Below are 24491 nucleotides of genomic sequence, written 5' to 3'. Positions count from 1 at the left end.
ATGACTTCAATTATCAAGCTAACCACCCTCTCGGGGGTTCAGGAAGAATCTGCTCTCTGCTATTTGCTTCAAGTAGATGAATTTCGCTTTCTGCTGGACTGTGGCTGGGATGAAAATTTTTCTGTGGATATCATTGATTCATTAAGAAAGTAAGTAGAACCTGCCTTTTTACTGAGAAAAGCTGTTTCTCTGCAAATAATTTCAAAAAGTCTTCTAATTCAGGTCTAGACAAAGGTTGCAATCCTAAGGACACTGTCCTGTGAGCCAGTCCTGTTGAATAACATAGGGCTTACTTTGGAGTAGATGGATTGCTCTCAGTGTTTCTTTGGCTTTAGGGGACAGCCCAAAATTTAGGAGCCAGACTTATTTTTCAGCCTTCAGATTTTTATGCTTTAAAAACCATATTTTTAAATTATTTCTACCACAAAGTCTAATCCTGAAATCTTCAGTTTCTCACATCTTTAAAGGTGTGACGAAAGTACTGTAGTGTATAAATACAGGCAACCCTGCTTGTCATCACTACAAAAAAACCTAACCTCTAACCCTAACCTTACCTGTCTTCAGTTTCTCATAATTTCATTATTGCTCTAAAAAGCTCAATTTAATTGAATATTAGAGCCACTATAGAAAGCAACTGGTTAAGAAATGAATTAATGAACAGCCACTGAATAGTGCAAAGTTAACACACAAGCGAGCAATGTGAACAACTTCATGCATATACATTTTGTGTCATAGAACAAAACATTCTGATGTGAAATGATAAATAATCATCTCAATAATATCCATCCAAACATTCAGTTTACCATGGAAAAAGAAATTGAGGGTAAACTCCCATTTCTTGATACCCTTGTCATCCGTAAAACAAGCTTCCAGTTAGGTCACAAGGTCTACAGGAAACCAACTCACACAGATCGCTACTTACACAAAAACTCCAACCACCACCCCCGACAGAAAAGAGGAATAATCAAAACATTAACGGACCGTGCAAGACGGATCTGTGAACCAGTTTCTCAAGGAAGAAATTAATCATCTAAATCATGCACTGCTAGCAAATGGCTTTTCCAGAAATGAAATCAGAAGGATCATTAAACCAAACAAAACTCAGAAAACTCAGGAAAAACAGTCTCCCATAGGAAAGGTATTCTTGCCATTTATTAAAGGAGTCACTGATAGGATGGAAAAACTTTTGAAAAAACGTAACCTACAAACAGTGTTTAAACCCACCAAGAAAATACAACAGATGCAACGATCAGCAAAAGACAAAAGAGACCCCCTCACCTCTTCAGGAGTATATTGTATACCTTGCAGTTGTGGACAAGTTTACATCGGGACCACACAACGCAGCATACAAAAGAACATGAAAGAAACTGCAGACTGGGCCAACCTGAGAAATCAGCAGTGGCTGAACATGGACTGACCCAAACAGGACACAGGTCTTATTCCAAGACACTGAAATACTGGACAATTCTACCAACTATTTTGTCAGATTGCATAGAGAAGCCATTGAAATTCATAAACATCAGCACAACTTTAACAGAAAAGAAGAGAGTTTAAGAATGAATAAAGCTTTGCTTCCTGTCCTGGAAACCTCCAGACTAACAAAGACTACAGTCCACAATAGCCATGCGGATTAGCCTTGGATTCCACATGTTAACAGATCACTTCAGGATACAATGGTTCCAAATTAACATGCCACACCCTCATTAGCACATTATCTTGATTCTTACAGGACAATGATTTGCACATTACCTTTAATACTTTGCAGGACAATGACTCAGCTCAAACCCAACCCCCTTCTGACTATATATTACTCTTCCTACACACTTGACACTGAGAGACACTGTCCTTCAGTGTTACTCCTCTGAAGATGCCTGCCACAGCTGCTGGCGAAACGTCAGGAAAGAAAATACCAAGACCACTGTTACACAGCCCGGATAACCTTCAAGAACCAATGAACTCTGACCGTGAAAGCCTTCGACAATATTTTGAAATGATAAACTTTGAAGTTCTACTGAGGATCACCAAGAGACACTAAAATAAAACAATTGCTGAAAATACTAGGCAGCACAATGACATTTCTCAGCACCCTGGCACCTGGGATTGTTCAGTCCTGTTATTATTTCATGTTGTAGACAGATATCAATTGTTGCTTGCATGTTTGCAGGATCATGCCCTAGTAATAGTGGTACATATTCAAGAGTCCTATTTCCATACCATAAAAATTATCTTTCTACTTTTATTCTAAATAGCTCTTATCTATGTTCAAAATTTACAGAGTTTTTCACTGTATGATGTGTCACATAGATATATATTTGCCCAGATTTAACAATCTATTCTAAACCAAATTGGAACACTGCAAGCAAGGACCATTTACTACACATACCTAATCTACAAGGTATCCCCCTGTACATGATAAGCAAGAGCAAAGATTTCTGCCCAAAATTCCCCTATGAAGAAATTCATCTTGTTGAATCAGGGCAAATACACAGTACTTTTGTGCCCAGGTACCAAAGGAATCCTTTGTAAACTGTCAAGAAGGATGTTAATCAAAATCACTTGCTCAGCTGATAGTATAGCATGTGTGCATTCTGTGTTGTCTTTGTGCTGTAGAATCAGTACCAGTTTTGCACGATTGTGTGCTGTGTTGTTGTATATTTCCAGTTGAGGAGGGAAAATTTCACTGTACCTACTCCTTTTGGCCAAATTTAGTCCCTTGTGTCCCTGGAACCAGGCGTGATCTCAGTTTTCTCTATGCTGCTGTGCTTTAAAAAAAAACAAAATGCATTGAAACATTATTTGGATTATTTGGTTGAAATTAAATCAAAAGAGTTTCCGTCTAGACATTAGGAAGAATTTTCTAACAGCTAGAGAGGTTCCTCAGTGGAACAGGCTTCCTCAGGGTGGGGGGGGGTGAGCTCTCCTTCCCTGGAGGTTTTTAAGAAGAGGCTAGATGGCCATCTGTCAGCAATGCTGATTCTATGACCTTAAGCAGATGATGAGAGGGAGAGCATCTTGGCCATCTTCTGGGCATGGAGTAGGGGTCACTGGGGATGTGGGGGGAGGTAGTTGTGAATTTCCTGCATTGTGCAGGGGGTTGGACTAAATGACCCTGGGGGTCCCTTCCAACTCTATGATTCTATTCTATGATTAAAAACATGGATGTGTTTTTCTTAATAATGTGTTTGATAGATCACCAAAACGATTTAATTTCTCAACTGTTACCTGTTGGTTTTCCTTTAGACATGTTCACCAGGTTGATGCAGTGCTTCTTTCACATCCTGATCCTTTACATTTGGGTGCACTCCCATATGCAGTAGGAAAGATGGGACTGAATTGTGCTATTTATGCAACTATTCCTGTGTATAAAATGGGCCAGATGTTTATGTATGATCTCTACCAGGTAAAGTTCATTTGAAGCTTGCTTTTCTTATAAACCTGATTTCAGTTCTGGCAAAACATGACTCTTATATCTAAGAATACTTTATTTTTGTTTTGTTTTTGCTAGTCACGCCACAATACAGAAGACTTCACATTGTTTACTCTGGATGATGTGGATGCAGCTTTTGATAAAATCCAGCAGCTAAAATTTTCTCAGATTGTCAATTTGAAAGGTAATCTGCCCTGGAAAGAGCTTTGTAAACAAAGAAAGAAATTTCTAACCTATTGAAAAATCATCCTAAAATACTAAGGATGCCATGCATTAAAATGGGTGCAACTTTAAAGGAAATGGTGTTTGTGCTAAAAAGAATGTTGTGCTTTCACACTTTTAATTTTTTCCCTGAATTACGTATACTTCATTCTGGCAAAGCAGAACTTGCAAGAGAGGGCTGCCTTAATCAGACATAATGATACTCCAGGGGCTCAGACCTTTTCCCTCCCTCCCTGCCTCTCATGCATGGATTCCCTCACTCCTTCCCTTTTCAGAGCTAACTATAGTTAGCATTAGGAGTCACCAACCTTGGCCACGGTAAGATGCAAATCACCGTCTCTCGTCATTATAAGAGCCAGGTTTACAAATTGAGATTTGCAGTTAGCATTATACGCATGATTAAACTTTCTATATATAGACCAAGCAAATGAACTTAGATTGAAAGCCAGAATTGATATGCATTGAATTATTGACAAACATAGATATATATGACATAACTATATACATGGATTAAGAGACTGGGGAAGATAGCCAATGATATTTAAGAGTCTGGGTGGGAGATTCAAATATGGTATTTTAAGTAACTAGGAACAGTTTAGGAGTAAGGTTCTAGCATACGCTTTCTATATTATGATATTAGGTCTTAACTTGGGGCGAAACAAAAATAAAGGCTAACTCTGGGCACGGAGGTAACAAATGACGTGTTAAAATCCCTATCTGTTTTCTGTACCCCTTTTATTATGAAAAAATAAAAATATTTTAAAAAAAGATTTGCAGTTAGCATTAAGATGAGGCTCATCCAGAGCAAAACCATAGTTAGCTCCAGAAAAGAAAGGAAGGGAGGTGAAGTATGTGAGCTGAGGTGAGTAGAGTAGAACACATGAGCCTATTGGGTCTCCTTACTTTGGGTAAGAAATCAGGAGACTTAATGTCTGTTCTGGGCTAATACATAGGTTGCTACTGGTATACAATCTTACATATTTACCATGTGCATTTTTATAATTACGTTATCACCTATATTATGTGCTCTGCAGTCATTTTGTATGGGCTAAGGTGCATTGTTATCTTTGTATATTTCACAGAACACCTATTATTATTTACACCTCTAATACTTTTGTCCTTTGTTTTGTATGTCGTCTTAGAGATTTGTTTTATCCTTTTCTTCTTGTTATGTACACATCATGGCAAAACATAATTAACACAGACTATCATTGCAAACTCACATCAAACCATAATTTTGTCAGCCAGTATAAAACAATGGTATTTAATTTCAAGCAGCATACTAATCCATAGTTCACTTTCCTTAACCATGGCTTAGTCTGATTTTTGAGCTGGCCTTGTATTTTTTACCTTGCAAAAATAGACCTGTAAAGTATAATGGGAATTATCAAAACTGCTGAAGTTCCCATTTTAATCTACGGGACTTTATTGCAGAATGGGCAAGGCCTACCTGCTAACCAAAAAGTCTTCTGTACATCATAACCTTATGTTCTAGCTTGCCTTTACATACTTTCAATGCTAACAATTACAAGCAACACTGGATATTTCTATAATGCTGTCGCTTGCAGTCTGACAAATCTTCTATCTTTTATTAGTGCATAAGTAATTGAAATATTTAGGGTATTCTAGCAGTATGTTTTTGAATTAAAAAAAAGAATTAAATATATTTTCCTCCGTACTCATTTGTTTGGCCAAATACAGACAATGACATAAAAGTTGCAGCTTCAGGTCATTCCGGAACAATGAGATAGGACCTCAGCAAATACTACGGGGGAGGTATCTTTTTGGAATGCAGTCTTAACTGGTTCCCCATTTGGCAATAACTCTGGCATTCATGCTCTGTTCTTACTGCTTCGAGGTTGTTGGACTGTGTTAACTTTCTGCTTCTGAAATACTCTTTTAGGGAAAGGGCATGGCTTATCCATCACACCGTTGCCGGCGGGCCACATGATTGGAGGCACAATTTGGAAAATTGTTAAAGATGGAGAAGAAGAAATAGTTTATGCTGTTGACTTCAACCACAAGAGGGAGATGTATGTACACTATTTTCAGCGGGTGTTGACTGTTGGCTTTGGTGTTCCTGATTTCTGAAATCATTTGGCCTTGTAGTTAATATAGTCTTGCATCTTAGTCCACAGATGTTGTTAGTCAATATGCCTACACATATAGTCATAACCACAACATCACAGTCTTGGAAGTGAGGGCGGAACTCATTTCCATTTGGCAAAAGCTTCCTGTGTGATTGTGTAGAGGTTATGTGGTTGGCACAGGTTTATTTTGTTTTGTTTATTTTTATCCTGACCTTCCTCCAAGGAGCTTGCTCAGGGTGGTGGATGTGATTCTCCCTTCCCTGTTTTATCCTCACAGGTTAGGCTAAGCATGGTCTAGTGGTGAGAACCAGCGTGGTGTAGTGGTTAAGAGCGGTGGTTTGGAGCAGTGGACTTTACTCTGGAGAACCGGGTTTGAATCCCCACTCCTCCACATGAGCAGCGGACACTAATCTGGTGAACCAGGTTAGTTTCCCCACTCCTGTACATGAAGCCAACTGGGTGACCTTGGGCTAGACACAGCTCTCTTAGAGCTCTCTCAGCCCCACCTACCTCACAGGGTGTCTGTTGTGGGGAGGGGGAGGGAAGGTGATGGTAAGCCGGTTTGATTCGCCCTTAAGTGGTAGAGAAAGTCAGCATATAAAAACCAACTCTTCTTTTTCTAAGCATGTGTGACTGCCCCAAGGTCAGCCAACAAGCTAACATGGCAGAGTGGGGATTTGAACGTAGAGTAACAATCCTGAATTGCCATGATTCCGTGAGTTCTTTCATGTGGCAAAAGGTTTTGTATACAGGGTATAATTTGGATATATAAGTGTGCAGAAATAACTATAACACTATAAGTTACAAGCTATGTTTGGAGACCTGGGGTTTAAAAAGCGTATTGACATACGGCCATCGAGGGTGAGGACACATTTAGGTTGTCTGGAGGGCAGTATACAGTTCCTCATTCTGCAGCCACTACTGCTTACACGAACTGTGTGCCTCAAATGACATATCAACTAAACACTAGTTTCCTTAAATCTCATGATTAAAAAATGCCATCTTGATGGAGGAGGAGGGAAGCAATCTTCAACTTAAGAACATGTTGTGTTTTAGATGTTCTTGAAATAAATCCGCATATTTCTAAATCACAGCAGTAGATACCTAAATTGGTGTGAATACATTTACATGATGCTTATCCAAAAATGGTAGATTGAGTTTTATTTGTAGGAAGATATGGTGTTCTAAAATTTGCTCATTTGGGATTTTATCACAGTGCTATTTTTGAGTTTAGGAATGTTCACATCTGATCTTATAAAAAGCTGCTAGTCCTACTGACACTTCCACTTTTCTGTATTGCACTTCAACTTGGATGCATATTTTAAAAAGATGAAACATGATAAAATCTGATATTTGCAGTATTTTCAGATGGTAAATTTTGCAACGCAGATGAAGAAATGAAACTACAAAAGCTGGATTGGGGGAGGAAATGGAGAAATTTGAGGAGAGGTGTTTGAAACCTCTCTTATCAAATATGGGGTTCAATACAACCACATAAGAACATAGGGAAAGCCATGCTGGGTCAGACCAAGGCCCATCAAGTCCAGCAGTCTGTTCACACAGTGGCCAACCAGGTGTCTCTAGGAAGGCCACAAACAAGATGACTGCAGCAGCATCCTGCCTGTGTTCCACAGCACCTGATAATAATAGGCATGTTCCTCTGATACTGCAGAGAATAGGTATCGAGCTATTCACTACCACCTCAAGATCCCTTTCTTGGTCTGTCACTGCCAGCACAGATCCCATCTGTGTATCTGTGAAGTTGGGATTGTTTGCCCCAATATGCATCCCTTTACACTTGCTCACATTGAATCACATTTGCCATTTTAATGTCCACTCCTCCAGTTTAATACCCACGTTTCTGCTAGCAGCAGTGAATTAGTCCCTGCAGCCACTGAAAAGCTGGTGCCCTGTGGATAAAAAGCCACAGGCGTTCGACAGCTTTAAAAGAATAGTAGACAGATTCATGGAGGACAGGTCTATCAGTGGCTACTAGCCCTCGTGACTAAAAGGAACCTCCACATTCAGAGGGAATAAACCTCTGATGCCAGTCCCAGGAGGCAACATCAGGAGAAGGCCTTGGTCTCTATGCCCTATTGTTGGCCCTCCATATTAACTGGTTGGCCACTGTGTGAGATAAGATGCTGGATTAAATGGACCACTGGTCTAATCCAGTAGAGTTCATCATACTTTCTTAGGTTATTATCGGGAATAAGACTACCCCTCACCTGTCATTGGTCAGCAGAATACTGTCTGGATCTAACTCTTCTTGTCTTTTAGGGTGATGATTATAAATGCTTTAAAGTAAGGTTTTGAAAGGTTTAAACCTTTTTTACTCCCTCAAAATGCTTAGTAATAACAAAGAATTGGACTTATGGATCCATTCCACTAACAGCAGTGATTTCCCTGAGCATAAGGAGCCTGCTAAATGAGCCCCGTGGCGCAGAGTGGTAAGTTGCAGTACTGCAGTCAAAAGCTCTGCTCACGACCTGAGTTCGATCCTGACAGAAGTCGGTTTCAGGTAGCCGGCTCAAGGTTGACTCAGCCTTCCATCCTTCTGAAGTCGGTAAAATGAGTACCCAGCTTGCTGGGGGTAAAGTGTAGATGACTGGGGAAGGCAATGGCAAACCACCCTGAAAAACATAAGTCTGCCTAGTAAACATTGGGATGTGATGTTACCCCATGGGTCAGTAATGACCCAGTGCTTGCACAGGGGACTACCTTTACCTTTATGGAGCCTGCTGCTGATGCAGAGAATCCAGCTTTAGATAAAGTAATCTGGACTTGAGGTGATTAGGGATACTGCAGACATGTGCAGCTGTCAGATCCTCTTGCTTGCCTGCTCAAGAAAATGTCTAATATATGAAAGCGTTGAGGAGGGAGAAGAAAAGTTGGTTTTTATATGCCAACTTTCTCTACCACTTAAGGTAGGTGGGGCTGAGAGAGCTCTAACAGAGCTGTAACTTGCCCAAGGTCACCCAGCTGGCTTCGTGTGTAGGAGTGGGGAAACAAATCCAGTTCACCAGATTAGCCTCCCGCCGCTCATGTGGAGGAGTGGGGAATCAAACCCGGTTCTCCAGATCAGACTCCACCGCTGTGGAGAGAGGCTGTGTGGTATTGTGGTTAGAGTGTCTTAGTCTGCCTAAGCTCAAATCCCTAGTCAGCCATGAAGAAACTAGGTGATCTTGTGCCAGTCATTCTCTCTTAGGTGGTACTACTTCATAGGGTTGTAGGGGAATAAAATGTGCAAGGGAAATACCATGTGTGCCATGCTGAGCTCCTTGGAGGAAGGGCAGGTTCAAAATAGATAGACTAACAGTGCATTCCTAAGGAGAATTACTCAAGTCTAAGCCCATTCATTTCAGTGGGCTTAGACTGGAGTAACTCTCCTTAGGAATGCACTGTTAGACTCAATTTAGAGGAGGAGCTTGATACGTAGCATTTTGAAGGATATATTGTTTGTTGTTTAAAAGATAGGATGTGGGTTTTAGGTGGCTAATTTTGTTCACAGTTCCTAGGATGCTTACTATCTGCAATCTGACGTCACATCAAGCTGACTAAGTTTGCATGTTCCTGAATCCAGCTTATTGCTGGGCTCGTGCACATGCCTCCTTCCCACCCAACATGACAAAGGAGTCCTGCTTTAAAGCTAACTCTGGTTAACCTAAAACGTATGAACGTAGTTATGTGCCTCAACTGCAGTGAATCCTCTTTCCCCTAACTAACTAGAATTCTGATTTAATCACGGGCAAAGGTTTAGAACTCCTAGAATTCTGATTGAATCCTGGATTAAACCCTGGTTTAGAATCCCAGTTCTTTTGGCCAGAAACCTTACCCCAGTTAAACCATACACCTGCATTTGTATACCATGGTTAACTAGAAATAGTTTTAAACCAGTGCTCTGTCATCCTCCGCATGGGATAGGAGGCACAAATCCAGCAACACCCCAGGTTTGTGCTTTATAAATAATAAGGTGTTGGAGGGGGCCACAAACATTGTGTGTTCACAGATGCAATTCTTACAGCTTTCCCTCCACATGGTATCTTGTTCTGGAGGGTCTGATGGCTTTTTTGATGGTTCAGGAGGCTCCTGGTGGGAGGGGAAGGCAGTAAAACATGGCTTTCGTGACTTCACTCCATTAATCTTGTATCAACCCCAATAAAAATAACTACTGTGTCAAAAGTGAACATGGGAAGTTGGCCTGTGATGAAATTGATCAATATGTTCTAGCATATGCGCTACTTAAACAGACACTTCTGCTACATATTGTAGTTTTACTTTTTTTTCCTTCAAATTAATCAGGATATTGAAAGAGTGTGATCTAACTTCTTTTTCAGCCACTTGAATGGATGCTCCCTAGAAATGTTAAGCAGGCCTTCCTTGCTTATCACAGATTCTTTTAATGCTACTTACGTACAGCCGAGACGGAAGCAAAGAGATGAACAACTGCTGAGTATGTATTTTTGCTATTTCAGCTAGAGTACTGCTAATGGGAAAATATCTGTTTATGATAGAATTTTAAATCCCAGCTTCTGCGTAGTGCACATGGATTACATGAAAATGGGCAAGAGGCTGGCTTTCCTGATGGGATCATGACTCCATTCCCTTCTCTCCTTCCTGGCTGAACAGTAATCCAGAAAATTAAGAGCTTGAAATGTTTAAGGCTTTAATCGGAAGAAGTGTGGTTGTGTCTTTTTTTTAAAAGGAAGCCATTATTCGTTCTCTTTAGTAAAATCAATACAACATGGCAAGTAGATATATTGCCATCTAAGTGCTCAGATGGAGATTTTCAAAATTGCTTTTGCAGATGTTATTATCCGAGAGAGTGCCTCTTCCCATGTGAACGCCTCATTAAAATCAACTGCTTTACGCCCCATCTTTTCAAGAGATCAATCTGGAGACTTTATCAGAGCCTTCTCTATTGCGACCCTATTGCTGTGGAGCATCTTACATAGAGGAACCTCCTTTAAGCCATCCCTGCAGGTCTTTAGGGAGGCTGTAAAAAGCTTCCTTTTAGGACTGGAGGAATAAGTTAGTGTTTTCCTGTATGTGGTACTGAGAATAACTTTGGCCTTTTTAAATAAGTGAAACATTAAATGAAGTCTCATGTTATGTATGTTAGTGGTTTGAGATGCTAGTGATATAAATTAGTTAATGTCTATCCTGAAAACTGATTTTAATGCCTTAAATGCCTGCAAATTGCATAAGGAATAGAATAACCTTTTATCTCATAGTTTTCTCCTCTGTGTGTGTGTGGGGGGGGAAACCTTTTTTGTTACTTATGATTCAGTAACTTCTATTTATAGTTAATATGCTTGTGCTTGCTTTCTTGTCTCCAGCAAATGTCTTGGAAACCCTTAGAGGTGATGGAAATGTCCTCATAGCAGTGGACACTGCAGGAAGAGTTTTGGAACTTGCCCAACTGCTTGATCAAATATGGAGGACAAAAGATGCAGGCTTAGGAGTCTACTCGTTAGCTCTTTTGAACAACGTCAGCTACAATGTTGTGGAGTTTTCAAAATCTCAGGTTTGTTTTGACTGTATGGCTTATTTATCTAACTTTTTTCCAGTTGCAGGGAAACAACTGGAATGGTGCTGAATCCTCAGTACTGCAGGAAGAGTTTACATTATCTTAATACCAATACCTTAGGTAATAAAATCCACATAGGAAAGTAGTCAGTAGTATAAGTAGAACTATTACTTAATTTGCTATCTTCTGTTCATAAAGGCTCATAGTTTAGTTGGTAGAACATTCAGTTTGCATTGTTTATAGTATGCTATACCTTAGACAGATTACTGATTACATTATTTTCTAATTCTGTAATCCTACTCCTTTTGTATTGTGTATTGGATGCCTTGCACTATCAGATTGAATTGTTTTTTATATTTTGTAATCCACCTTGAGTTTCAGCAAGAAAGGTAGATGATAAATGAAGTAAATAAATAAATGCAGAAGATCCTGAATTCAGTTTTCAGCATATCCAGTTATCTCATGTAGTAAAGTTGAGAGAAGTCTCTTCTCCAGACCTTGGAGAGCCACTGCCACTTGAAGTAGACAATACTCAGAGAATAGATAGGCCAGTGGTTTGATTCACATGTTTGGTGGGCTTCATATGTTCCTGAGTGATATTTATGCGTTGTATGTAGAGATGCCAATAAAGAGTGATTTCTATACCAGAATTTACTTTGCCAGCAAGATGTAGTAACTAAGTAGTTATAAAGGGGTTTTCAGCTAAACAATAGGAAGAACTTTCTGACCGTTAGAGTGGTTCCTCAGTGGAATAGGCTTCCTCGGGAGGTGGTTGACTCTCCTTTTTTGGAGGTTTTTAAGTAGAGGCTAGATGGCCATCTGACAGCAATGCTGATTCTGTGAACTTAGGCAGATCATGAAAGGGAGGGCAGAAAGGGATGAGTCTGTGCTCAGCTCTTGTAGCACTTTCTTACATGGCCAGGGTAATGCAGATCACCACTTTGGGATCAGGAAGGAGTTTTCCTCCAGGCCAGATCGGCCAGGGATCCTGGTGGTTTTTTGCCTTGCTCTGGGCATAGAGCAGGGGTCACTGGAGGAGTGGTGGGGGGAGGTAGTTGTGAATTTCCTGCAATATGCAGGGGGGGGGGTTTGGACTAGATGACCCTTGAGGTACTTTCCAGCTCCTATGTTTTATACCTGCCATTTTCCCCTTTCCCCCATGCAGGTGGAATGGATGAGTGACAAACTGATGAGATGCTTTGAAGATAAAAGGAACAATCCCTTTCAGTTCCGTCACCTCTCTCTGTGCCATGGACTTTCTGATTTAGCTCGAGTTCCTAGTCCCAAAGTTGTCCTTGCCAGCCAGCCAGATCTGGACTGTGGATTTTCAAGAGACCTATTTATACAGTGGTGTCAGGATCCCAAAAATTCTATCATTTTGACATATAGAACCACTCCTGGAACACTGTCACGCTTCTTGATAGATAATCCCTCTGAAAAAGTTATAGACATAGAGGTAAGAATATGCTAGAAACCAATAGAGACTTTATGATTGGGGTACATGTCATATTAAGTCTTACATTAACCATAGTAAAATATAAAAGAGGTTTATTACTGCTGAAGCTATGTCCTTCTTTATTCCAACAATAAATAGTGATCCTATAGTGCCCCTCATCTTCTTTTAAGGGCATGGAATGAACTTGGTAAAATAATGTTTTGATAAGAGCATCATAATGAAGATATGTTAATCAAAACATTTAGAATGGTTAAATTACTCTTTTAGCTCAGATGGGGATACTCACATTTTGAAATGTGATAAAACTGAGAGAAGCTGCATAAGCTAAAGGTAATGATTTGAGAGCCATTTAATAGCCATTTAATCTTGCATTCCAGTGTGTATCTTTTCTGTAATGCAAAGGTAAATGCTGTACCTTCATCGTGTTACCTGCTTTGGACCCTAGATTTCTCAAAAAATTATGAACTGTTGCACATACAATGTTGCAGTAAACACTGGGGAGCCATAAGCTATTTTTACTCCCTAGTATAATTGCCTCTGTAGTGCACACATTGGCAAACTCATGTGTCTTACATGCATACATCACATTTTATGGATAGTCCTAAATATTCACATGTTCTTGTAAATGTACTCTTTGAAACAGCCTCCCAGATTCCCAAAACTTATCACAATAAATAGGGATACTTATTTATTGATCTTATTATGCAAGATATGAACATAGAAGATTAATTTCCCATATAAACTATTTAAAGTGTTGCAAAATAAATTACCAAATTTGTGGCCTTGTGGATATCCTTTAGTGTTTCTACCAGTGCACGTGATTCTGATCATGACTTTGAAAACATATTGAGAGTTCATTGTAAACCCTGAGCATTTGAGTTGCTGCTTATATCTTTCTCATATGCATATGTTTTTCTTTTAGCTGAGGAAGAGGGTCAAACTGGAAGGAAAGGAACTCGAGGAATATCTGGAGAAAGAGAAACAAAAGAAAGAGGCAGCTAAAAAGTTGGAACAATCCAAGGAGTGAGTACTTCTGTGCCTTCTGACCAGAGTAAATAATCTGTTAGAAATGGTTCAAAAATATTGATGAAAGTGAAGCTACTTTTGCTGTCTTGTGCTAGTAATCACCTGATCATTCCTCCTGCTTTAATGGTTGTGCAGCACCAACCTTTTCAGCCAGTTTTATTCCCCTTAAATTTGTAGCAACTGCTTCTAACAATATGCAATTAATAAACACCTTCAGAAAGTGACAGCAATGTTGACATGTAATGTGGGCTGCTGTTTTGCTGGTTGCTTTCCAAAAATATCCTGTGTATGGTGTAGAATTTTTGATCCTGCTGAGTATCTGAGCTCCCTGCACTGTAGCATTGCTAAAGCTAAATGGCGGTGGTCATGACTGGTGCCCAGATGGGAGCCCCCTGAGAGTCACTGTGAGCTTATGAAGAGAGAGTGTTTTAGAAGTGTACCTTTATCTATTTTGACCTCCCTTTGTAGAGCAGATATTGATTCCAGTGATGAGAGTGACGCAGAAGAGGACATTGATCAACCATCTCTTCATAAAACTAAACACGATCTGATGATGAAAGGTGAAGGCAACAGGAAAGGAAGCTTCTTTAAGCAGGCCAAAAAGTCTTATCCTATGTTTCCAGCTCCAGAAGAGAGAATTAAATGGGATGAATATGGAGAGATAATCAAGTATGTAGGTTACAAGAAAAAAGATATATGTTGTGTTTGTGTGTAAATTTCTGCACATAGATGGAAGGTACGTGTTATAAATATAGAGAAACCTAATAGATGGGTACCTCATGAAGCATATTAAGAACTAGAATTAGGAGCAGGAGTGAAATTTTAAAAAGTTTGTCTTAAATGTATAGCATATAACTGTTCCAGGGCTCTTTGGACATTTTTATTTTAGTTACGCTGCAGTCCAGGGCAGTTAGTTATACATGTTTCAGGATAATTTAGTAAGATTTATGCAACTATAACAATGCATTAGGTTACAGCCATTGTTCAACTGCCTTTGTTAATATGTCACTTCTAAAGGAAGCAAAATATTGTTTTCTGTCTTCATAAAAAAAGACCACAAAGAGCACCTGCCCTTTTAAAGTATGCCTCAGTTCCACATCCAGCAAAAGCTTCTCCGCCTTGTATCAAACCTAGATAGGTATCTGAAGAAGTGAGCTCACGAAAGTGCATACCCTGCCAGAAATTTTATTAGTCTGTAAGGACTCTTGCTCTCTTCTACTAAATAGGCTTTATTTGCAAACCCCATTTGTGGTTTTCTTAGTTTGGATCAATGCTCTCTTTTGAGCTTTGATGATGTTACTGTTGATGGTTTTGCAGGTCTAACAGTTTTATTTATGCACATTGCCTTCCTTCACCATCATGTTTCTTGAGCCCCCCTTCCCCCAATTCAGTAATAATCTTCCTCTTTATTTAGACCTGAGGATTTCCTTGTTCCAGAACTCCAGGCAACAGAAGAAGAGAAGAACAAACTGGAATCTGGGCTTACAAACGGAGAAGAGCCTATGGATCAGGATTTAGCAGATGTTCCCACCAAATGCATTTCAGCAACAGAATCAATGGAAATAAAGTGAGTATTGTTCAGATTAGTTGCATCTGGAAAGTCATGTTCTTATTTATACAAGCAAGTATGCAATATATTCACCATTTCAGAGTTGACCAGAATATTCTTTATTATTTAAATCATTTTACATCTTGCACTCACACATCTTGCACTCACTTCCTTCATTCTTTCTTGAAGCAAACTTATATTTTTTAAAAAATACAGGCAAATATAACTAGTAACGAAGTGTTAATAACCATGTGCAGGAAAATTGTCAGCAAATGCACAATGAAACTGAATGTATTCCAGGATTTCCTTTAAAAAGCAGGTGGCAAGAAATCTCTCTGATAATACCATTATTAGAAGGTAATCAGTGGGGTTAGGGGACCAGCGTGCTCCCCTACAAACATCAATAAATCACCACCGTGCTTTTGAAAAAAGATGCATCTTGGTGCCAGAAACTCAGAAGTCTCAGCGCATGGCAAATGAATGAACACTGTTTTATAATGGCTTTATGATACAGTTGATTAGATCCAGACTAAATCGGCAATTTCTGCCGTTTTCCTCATCATGCTGCAGACCCCCACCAGATCATTCCATAAAGTTCCCTGTCCCCCCAAGGTGCAGCATTTAGTCAAGATCTGTGGGCAGAAGTGGGAGGAAGGAGGCAGGAAAGTTCCATTCTACCATTGGGCCAACCCTTTGTTTTTTATTTGTATAAATAATTCCTGCCCTTGAACTCACCATCATTCACGGTTCAGCAGTATACTGAGTTCCACTGCGACCTCTGCATCTTCCTTGGTTTCTCACAGTTAAGACCCTGTCCGAATTTTTTTTTTGTCCCATTGTGTGCCATTCAGATTTGCTCACGTTGATTCTCAGTTTCCATTTAGTTGCTCAGTTTGCAGAGAGGTCCTCAGTCTGCCTGGGGTTCTTCCTTCCCAAATAATTTTTTTAAGCTGCAGACTTGAATATTTTACTGCTTTCCCAGGAACCACAGATAAGGTGTGAAAATGTTTCAATAGCACTTATCCCTACACTGCTCTATGGGGGAACCCCACAGCTTGCTCCCTTTTGTTGTAAAAACTTTCCATGTATTCTTTGGCTTTGTTTATCTTTAACCAGCAGCTGTGATTCATAAGAAAACCTTCCTTTCCCTTATTGGGAAATCTTCATAGGAATCTTCTTTAGTGAGGGGTGCTTACGTTAATGCTTTCTTGTGAAAGTCCAGATATTTAATAGCCATCACATTACCCCCTGTCTATTTTTGTCACCTGTGAAGGTTTGTAAGAGGTTGACGAGTCACGGATTTGGTTTGTAAGAATGTGCATAACGTAAGATGGTAGAACTGCCTTTTTGATAAACTACAATAATAAAATCATTCTGTTCTGAAAATTAATTAGGCTGGCACCACGCAGTGGCGAAACTATTTCCAAGGACATTTTACATTTTGCTGTGCTTGAACACTTTCTATCCATTTTTTGCAGGGACAAAAGTTAAATGTCTCCTTATGTACTTATATGGTCTTTATTGTTTGGGGTTTCTCTATAGCTGTCTAATTCATCGATTATTGAGCCTTTTATTCTCCTTGTGCTAACATTTTAGAGCTCGTGTTACTTACATAGACTACGAGGGACGCTCAGATGGGGACTCCATTAAAAAAATCATTAATCAGATGAAGCCCCGGCAGTTGATCATTGTGCATGGACCACCCGAGGCCAGTCAGGATCTTGCAGAGTCCTGTAGAGCTTTTGGTGGAAAGGACATTAAAGTTTACATGCCGAAACTGCACGAAACAGTAGATGCGACTAGTGAGACTCACATATACCAGGTAAGATGCTTGTATTGCAAGAACATGCCACCTAATTGGCCAATCTGCTGTATTAATAGTCTTCATATGGCCTTTCCACATCTCTTAAGCACCTGAGATCACATGTTTTAGGCTACTTACTTGAAAAAAGATTCTTCATATCTACTGTAGCTGGGTCTATAATATGCCAAACTCAGGGTTCTTTGTAATAATCAAACTAAACCTACAGGGGTCAGGTGCCAGGATTGGGAAGTGGATTAACATAACTAAGTAGTTGGTGGTTGCATTCTACACAGCTGGCAACTTTACCCCAGGATACAGTGGACTGAATCTTGCAATCTGTAAGTGGAAGGAGCTGAGGGTCACTGATATTCCTAGCTTTCCCCAGTCCATCCTGTTGTCTCATAGCTGGCTGACATTGCAGGGGAAACTAGTCACAAATAAGGTCCTGAAATCTTGCACAAATCTTAAATTGTATGAGAACTAGCTGATAAAGTTAATGGTTCTTCATTATTGGAGAGCCAGTGTGATGTAGTGGTTAAGAGAGGCAGAATCTAATCTGGAGAACCAGGTTGGATTCCCTACTCCTCCACATGAAGCCTGCAGGGTGACTTTGCGCCAGTCACAGTTCTCTCAGAACTCTCTCAGCCCACGCAGAGGCAGGCAATATCAAACCACCTCTGAACATCTCTTGAAAATCTTACGGGGTCGCCATAAGTTAGCTGTGAATTGACAGCACACATGCACATTATTGATACCCATAAAAGTAGGAGTGGTAGCTTTTGATTTGAAGATATAACCTGTTACCAGGCTACTTTCTCTTCAAAGCATCTGTCATCCAAAAAATTAAATACAAAAACCAAGATCTGGATGTGTGTTTACACAGCCATCTCTTTGACCCAAATATATCTGTTAAGGAGAATGTCACAACCAAAGAATGCAGAAATCATACGCCGTGAGGTTACTATCCAGGCTCCTTTGATTTCCTTTGTCTCCAAGATATTTGGCTTTCTTCATTTGTCGCCTTCACAGTAGCTCCCTGATTATACAAGTGCCATGATTTTGGTCTCATCGTTTATTGCCCTTTACAGTCACTTCTCAAATTGTCCCATTTGTTTAGTACAGGTAGTGATGTTAAGCATGTGAAGCCTGTCGTTTTGTTTCGGTAAGTCTTTTTTCCCCCCATTGCTGATTAGGTCCGGTTAAAAGATTCACTTGTCAGCTCCCTTCAGTTTTGTAAAGCTAAAGATGCTGAACTGGCATGGATTGATGGTGTCTTGGACATGCGGGTATCGAAGGTGGACACGGGGGTGATTTTGGAAGAAGGGGAACTGCGAGATGACGGAGAAGATGCCGAAATGCAAGTCGATGCGCCTTCTTCAGATTCTAGTGTTGCTGCGCAGCAGAAGGCCATAAAGAGCCTCTTTGGAGATGATGATAAAGAAATATGTGAGGAGAGTGAGATTATTCCAACCCTGGAACCTTTGCCGCCAAATGAGGTAGGAAAGTTCTCTCATTTGTCAGATAATTATTATAGGTGTAGGATTTGGGTCGTACATTCAAAGAAGATCATTGATCTGTCCCTCAGAGTTGGAAATCGTTGTTTGTTGTTGTTGTTGTCTAGGCACATGTTTCCTACAGTAACATCAGAGAAGATACTGAATATTAAAAAAAAAAGATTTGTTTTAGTTTGTGGATTGTTATGGTGTGGTTCTGTGTTGGCTGTCTTTCTGTTTTCTCTAAACAAAGAATTGCCGACATTTTTTCTCCCAAGTAGAAATGGGGCAAATCACTTTGCTGTCTCTTGATCGCAGTTTTTCCCCCCACCTGTATTGATGACATCCTTATTTCCCCTCTTCCTCCCCCCCCTGTTGTATTCCCTATATTGAAAAATAAAAAGTTTAAAAAACCCAGGATTTTTGGGGGGGGAGGTTCAGCTTTTGATAGTCAAAGGAGCTTTGACTATTGGAGGCTCATACCCCCCAAAATTTTGTTGGCCTCTAAAGTTGATTGCAGTTTTCAAGGGTTGCTGTGAGCCAGATTAAATTGCTTTGCAGGTGAGGTGTGCCCCCCCCCCCAGGCCACCAACGATCCATCCCCAAGCACATCCTAAATGGTGAAGCAATATATTCTCTTTGCACAAGGTTATGTCTAAAAACAGAATTGAGTTGTTCCAGTAGACACAGCCTTGAAGTATCTGAGGCCTCTTGATAGATACAAACCCACTAGACCAGGGGTGGGGAAACTTTTTTTGCTAAGGGCCATTTCGATATTTGTAACATCATTCGGGGGCCGCACAAAATTACCAACTTAAAAATTAGCCTGCTATAATTAATTAATTAATCAATTAAACATTAATTAACTTTAAAATGCGGCGCAGCAAGCACACGGGGGGCATGGAGGGTGGCAAGCACAAATGGGGCGGGGGGCATGGAGGGTGGAAAGCACACGGGGGAATGGAGGGTGGCAAGCTCACAGGGAGAATGGAGGTTGGCAAGCACAAAGGTGGCAGGGGGGAGAATGGAGGCGGGAGCTTCGCCCCCCGGTGAACTTTATGCCGCGGCGCGGCAAGCACAAGAGGGGGGATGGAGGCGGGAGCTTCGCCCCCCCAGGGAACTTTATGCTGCGGCACAGCAAGTACAAGAGGGTGGGGGATGGAGGTGGGAGCTTCGCCCCCCCCAGGAAACTTTATGCCGTGGCGCGGCAAGCACAAGAGGGGGTGATGGAGGCGGGAGCTTCGCCCCCCCCCAGGGAACTTTATGCCACGGTGCCGCAAGTGCAAGAGGGGGGGAATGGAGGCGGGAGCTTCGCCCCCCCCCCCAGGGAACTTTATGCCGCGGCGCGGCTAGCACAAGAGGGGGGGAATGGAGGCGGGAGCTTCGGCCGCCCCAGCAGCTTCAGGCCGTGGAATGGGATTGCAGCTGGGGGAGCGCGAGGTGAGGGCTGCGTAGGGGCCCACCGAGCCGGTAGCATACTACCCACTCACCTGGAAAAAGCTGGTAGGTTGCAGGGGAAGGGGCCAGATGCATGTGTTCTCTCTCACGAGGAACAGAAAACAAGCAACAGGAAGCCGGGAGACTTGGGGGAAACGCCCCCAAAATCATCCAATCAGCCTTCAGTTTTTTTGCGCATGCGCTCCTGCTTCCCAGTGAAGCCTGAAATGCCGAGAGGAGGGCCTGGCTAGTGATAGCTAGCTCCGTGGAGCTCTCGGTCTCAGCAGGTGGGCTGTGGAGTTCCTGGCCTCGGCAGGTGGACTGTGGGCCGGACAAAATTATCTCGCTGGCCGGATCCGGCCCAGGGGCAGAGGTTCCTCACCCCTGCACTATACACTTCCCCTTGAAAATGGATGGTTTTGTGTAAGTTCCATGCATTTGCATTGAGGTTGTGAAAGGCATGTTCCCTGTGGGTTGTTAACGAGCTTTTATTTTTCATTATCCCGTTGATTTGAGGATGAATGTTTAACCACTTACAAGAAGTTATTTCAACATTGACTTACAACATTGACTTTGATTGTTTGAACGAATTCTGTGCACATTCGTCTCTGCAGCAGAGCACGCTTCCTCTTGATCTGCAATGCCATTTACACAAAGGTGCATAGAAAAGTATTGATCTTGTGCAAATGGGAGTTTAGAGGAAGTGCACTTAACGGTAGAGATTGTTTAGTACACGTGGAACTTGTGTTCTTTCTTCTCTTTCAAATCTTCAAACTTCTTTCCAAAAGGTTCCTGGGCATCAGTCTGTCTTCATGAATGAGCCGAGATTGTCTGATTTTAAGCAGGTTCTCTTGCGAGAAGGAATTCAAGCTGAATTTGTAGGAGGGGTTCTTGTATGTAACAACTTGGTGGCTGTTCGCAGGGTAAGTGATTGTGTTGTGTGTGTTCAATGTTAGTGATGTAGCAAATCTCTCTGTAAATTCAGCAAGTAAATTTTTTTTCCTTGTTTTGGTAGACTGAAACTGGACGTATTGGACTGGAAGGCTGTCTCTGTGAAGATTTCTATAAAATTAGGGATCTTTTGTATGAGCAGTATGCCATTGTCTGAAGAACTGTAAACCCAATACATGTGGACTTATTTTCTTTTCATGGGATCCTTGGCTAACCACATTTATAGGATAATGACTGTTGTTAGTTTTCCAGAAGAAGAGCCTAATGTCAGAACCTAATTGAATGACAGCTAAGGTAATGTGTGCATTCCACCAATTTTAATTCCAGAGTACTATAAAGGGGGTTTTTTGGTGGTAAAATACCTCTCGCTGGTTGTTCTTTTCAGCGTTTCATTTATAGTCTTAAGAAGAGCTGTCCTTAAAAAATATTAGGGTTATGTATAAGAATGCAAAATGTGAATATGTAAAGGTCAGTTTTCTTTTTTTGAATTAAAACTATTTCCTTCCAAAACTCGACATTGTGGGGCAATGCAGATTCATTGTTTTGGAAAAACCAAGTTCCACTGACATTTGGACTTTTCTCAGTGGTACCTTTATCTGGATATTAAAATGCATTTTATAATTGTTATTATGTGAGTGTAGGAAATTACTGGGAAACTTAAAAATATTTTACTGTTCATGCTTCTCAGTGTGTTTTCTTTCACATTTCTGGGCAGTCAAAAACCACTTCACTATGTGCTTTATGGTTACCCCCAAACCAGAAGTATATAAAGGTAATGCGCACATGGATTGGTTCCCTCCATTGATACGAATGGAGTGGGGGGGGGACACATTGATTTAGATCCCTGGAGCTCTTTGAAGAAGTCCCAGCTCTCTCCTGGAACATATTGCTGAATCAGTGCAATATCCTGTACTTTTAGGTAGTTGCTGGCTACAGTATTGTTCTAACTTTTTAAAAATGCTTCTAAGGTGAAGAAAATAAACACCCAGATTTTACTACCAAAACCAAGTCTATTTCCAGTAAAATGTGTGCATTTAGGGGTTTTTCAAATGTTTTTGATATTAGTTGTATGTCTGCTTTTTAAGAAGAAAAGCAGAAAAAGGAAACAACTGGCACAAGAGCAGAATGGGCTACGACTGGCACAAGAGCAGAATGTGCATAACTATATTGCGACTGTTTTGTTAAAAAGATGGAAGCAAACTGAAAGTTCAGCACCTGCTGTATTTTTTTTAATTTATGCTAGATTTGAAAAAATTTGATCAGTTTTGCAGTTTGCTATATTTTATTCCCATTTTCTGTTTGTCATTTCCCGTGCTGGTTTGCCATATTCACCCAGGGCAGAACTGCTGAGTTATAAATAGCTTTATAGATGGGGAAAGATGGCTGGTGAACTTTTCATACCAGTGCAGAACTTTTGGCAGCAGTGTTACAGTGGCCCAAATTCTTATGTTTACACAGCTATTCAAACAGGAGCATTTCCCCATACCAAATTGTGGATTCTGACCTTCAAGAAAATAGTGGCCATATTGAACAGTCTGAATATCACATGTTTGATCCCTTGCTGCTTTTAGTAACTTCTGTTTTCATAATATATAGGCTAGCTGATGTTTGCGCTCTTAACACTGTTCTGTCTTAGCAGTGTCCACCCGACTTCCAAGTCTATAAACTAGCTGAGAAACTTTTCTGTAACAAGGAGAGATTGCATCTCATTGGTACAGAAATATGGGGTCAACATTTGTCTCCCCTCCCCCACCCACTCCATGAAAATTACTTTGAAAAATATGTAATGTTTTGTTCTCTATGTTGACAGCTAAATTATTTATTAAAACTTCTTGAAGATTTAGCAATTTATTCTTTTGTCACTGGGTTAAAAATACCAGCATAATAACATCCATTAATAAGTGCTGTATAATTATATTTATTTCTGCCTTTATCCTTGGTAGGTGTGGGGAGAAGGAATAATTAACCTTTGACAGCATATGGTATACTGTTAAATATGACTTCTATCTGTCTTGATTTCTCAAACAGGCCTCCTCTGGTAATTCAGATTTTTATAGTGTTGTCCTAAACATTTACACTCCTCTGAGTCCACTGAAGTAACTCGGATTAGAAGAGTGTAACTGCTCAGGATGGCGCTGTTAGAGATTCCCTGTATCAAGAGTTACCATCACATTTCAGACCCAATTGTTTATACCTGAATAAGCCTGGAAATTCTGTTGCCAGAAATCAAAGTATGATAAGTAAATCATAAATCTAAAAATTATTTCAAAGTTAGAAGTCAGCTTTCTGGAGACTGAAGTCTCTTTCTCCAGACTGCTGAGAATTAATAACCCTGGGTCTACTTAATTTCTTACTGTCATTGCACCTTGGACTACTTAAACTGGATTTTTAACCAGTTTTGAACTCAGATGAAGAATCCTGGCTAAACAGGAAACCAGGGTTAAGGAGAAATCCTGGATAGTCCTAAATGCTGGTACTTTGGTGCCAATGTACCCCTTTATTGTGGTTATGGAAAGGGAATTTATTCATGGGAGAAAGTGATGGTAGGGAAAGACTATGTGATCTTGCAGCCACTCCTGAACGCTTAATTACCGTTATGTGGGTTGTTTAAGTCTGCACCATATCCTAAATCGCTTTTCAACACTTATGTGCTCTCCAGCTGGTGTACCATTCCTATGCGAATGGTTTCTCTATTGAATTCACTGTTAAGGGGCACCTCCATGCATGCAATGGAGATATGTATGGAGAGGCATTAGAGTTCACACATGCATAAGATTCCTTGGATGAGTCTGACTCTCCTCAACTCTGCAGTTTGAAGTTGAATTTAATTTTATTCCTTTATTTTGCATAAAATTACAGGTATTACGACTTGAGGGCACTTAATACACACACACACACACTCACACTATCCAGCGCTGGGCCTGTGGTCCATCTTGTCTGCTGTGTAGTCTCAGGATAAATTTCACTGCCATAATAGACATAAGAACATAAGAAAGACCATGCTGGATCAGACCAAGGTCCATCAAGTTCAGCAGTCTGTTTACACAGTGGCCCAACCAGATGCTTCTAGGAAGCCCACAAACAAGACAACTGCAGCAGCATTATCCTGCCTGTGTTCCAAAGCACCTAATATAATAGGCATGCTCCTCTGATCCTGGAGAGAATAGGTATGCATCGGGACTAGTAGCCATTTTTACTAGTAGCCATGAATAGTCCTCCATGAACATGTCCACTCCCCTCTTAAAGCCTTCCAAGTTGGCAGCCATCACCACATCCTGGGGCAGGGAGTTCCACAATTTAGGTATGTGTTGTGTGAAGAAGTACTTCCTTTTATCAGTTTTGAATCTCTCACCCTCCAGCTTCAACAGATGACCCCACATTCTGGTATTATGAGAGAGGGAGAAAAGCTTCTCCCTGCCCACTGTCTCCAAACCATGCATAATTTTATAGACCTCTATCATGTCTCCCCTTAACTGCCTTCTTTCCGAGCTAAACAGCCCTAAGCG

The 24491-nt window shown here is 40.7% G+C and overlaps 1 protein-coding gene across 1 annotated transcript; it reads left to right on the top strand.

Annotated features, from left to right (window-relative positions):
- On the top strand, positions 1-21171 carry CPSF2 (cleavage and polyadenylation specific factor 2). Its single transcript, XM_056851684.1, has 14 exons — positions 1-149; positions 3241-3400; positions 3506-3611; positions 5553-5682; positions 10077-10192; positions 11079-11266; positions 12435-12725; positions 13648-13748; positions 14220-14420; positions 15166-15318; positions 16897-17122; positions 18298-18600; positions 20823-20957; positions 21050-21171. Exons 1-14 carry the CDS (start codon positions 1-3, stop codon positions 21140-21142), a joined length of 2352 nt encoding a protein of 783 aa, XP_056707662.1. The 3' UTR covers positions 21143-21171.
- Positions 21172-24491: the final 3320 nt, after the last annotated feature.

This window comes from Euleptes europaea, chromosome 6 (genome assembly GCF_029931775.1).
Source record: "Euleptes europaea isolate rEulEur1 chromosome 6, rEulEur1.hap1, whole genome shotgun sequence".
In the NCBI taxonomy this organism is placed as follows: domain Eukaryota; kingdom Metazoa; phylum Chordata; class Lepidosauria; order Squamata; family Sphaerodactylidae; genus Euleptes; species Euleptes europaea.
Note: the sequence above shows the minus strand (reverse complement) of the source record. Positions and strands in the feature narration are given on the sequence as shown.

Coding starts and splice junctions, on each gene's coding strand:
- CPSF2 (XM_056851684.1), top strand. CDS start 1: ATGACTTCAATTATCAAGCTAACCACCCTCTCGGGGGTTCAGGAAGAA. Junction 150..3,240: donor ATCATTGATTCATTAAGAAA/GTAAGTAGAACC, acceptor GTTTTCCTTTAG/ACATGTTCACCAGGTTGATG. Junction 18,601..20,822: donor AACCTTTGCCGCCAAATGAG/GTAGGAAAGTTC, acceptor TCTTTCCAAAAG/GTTCCTGGGCATCAGTCTGT.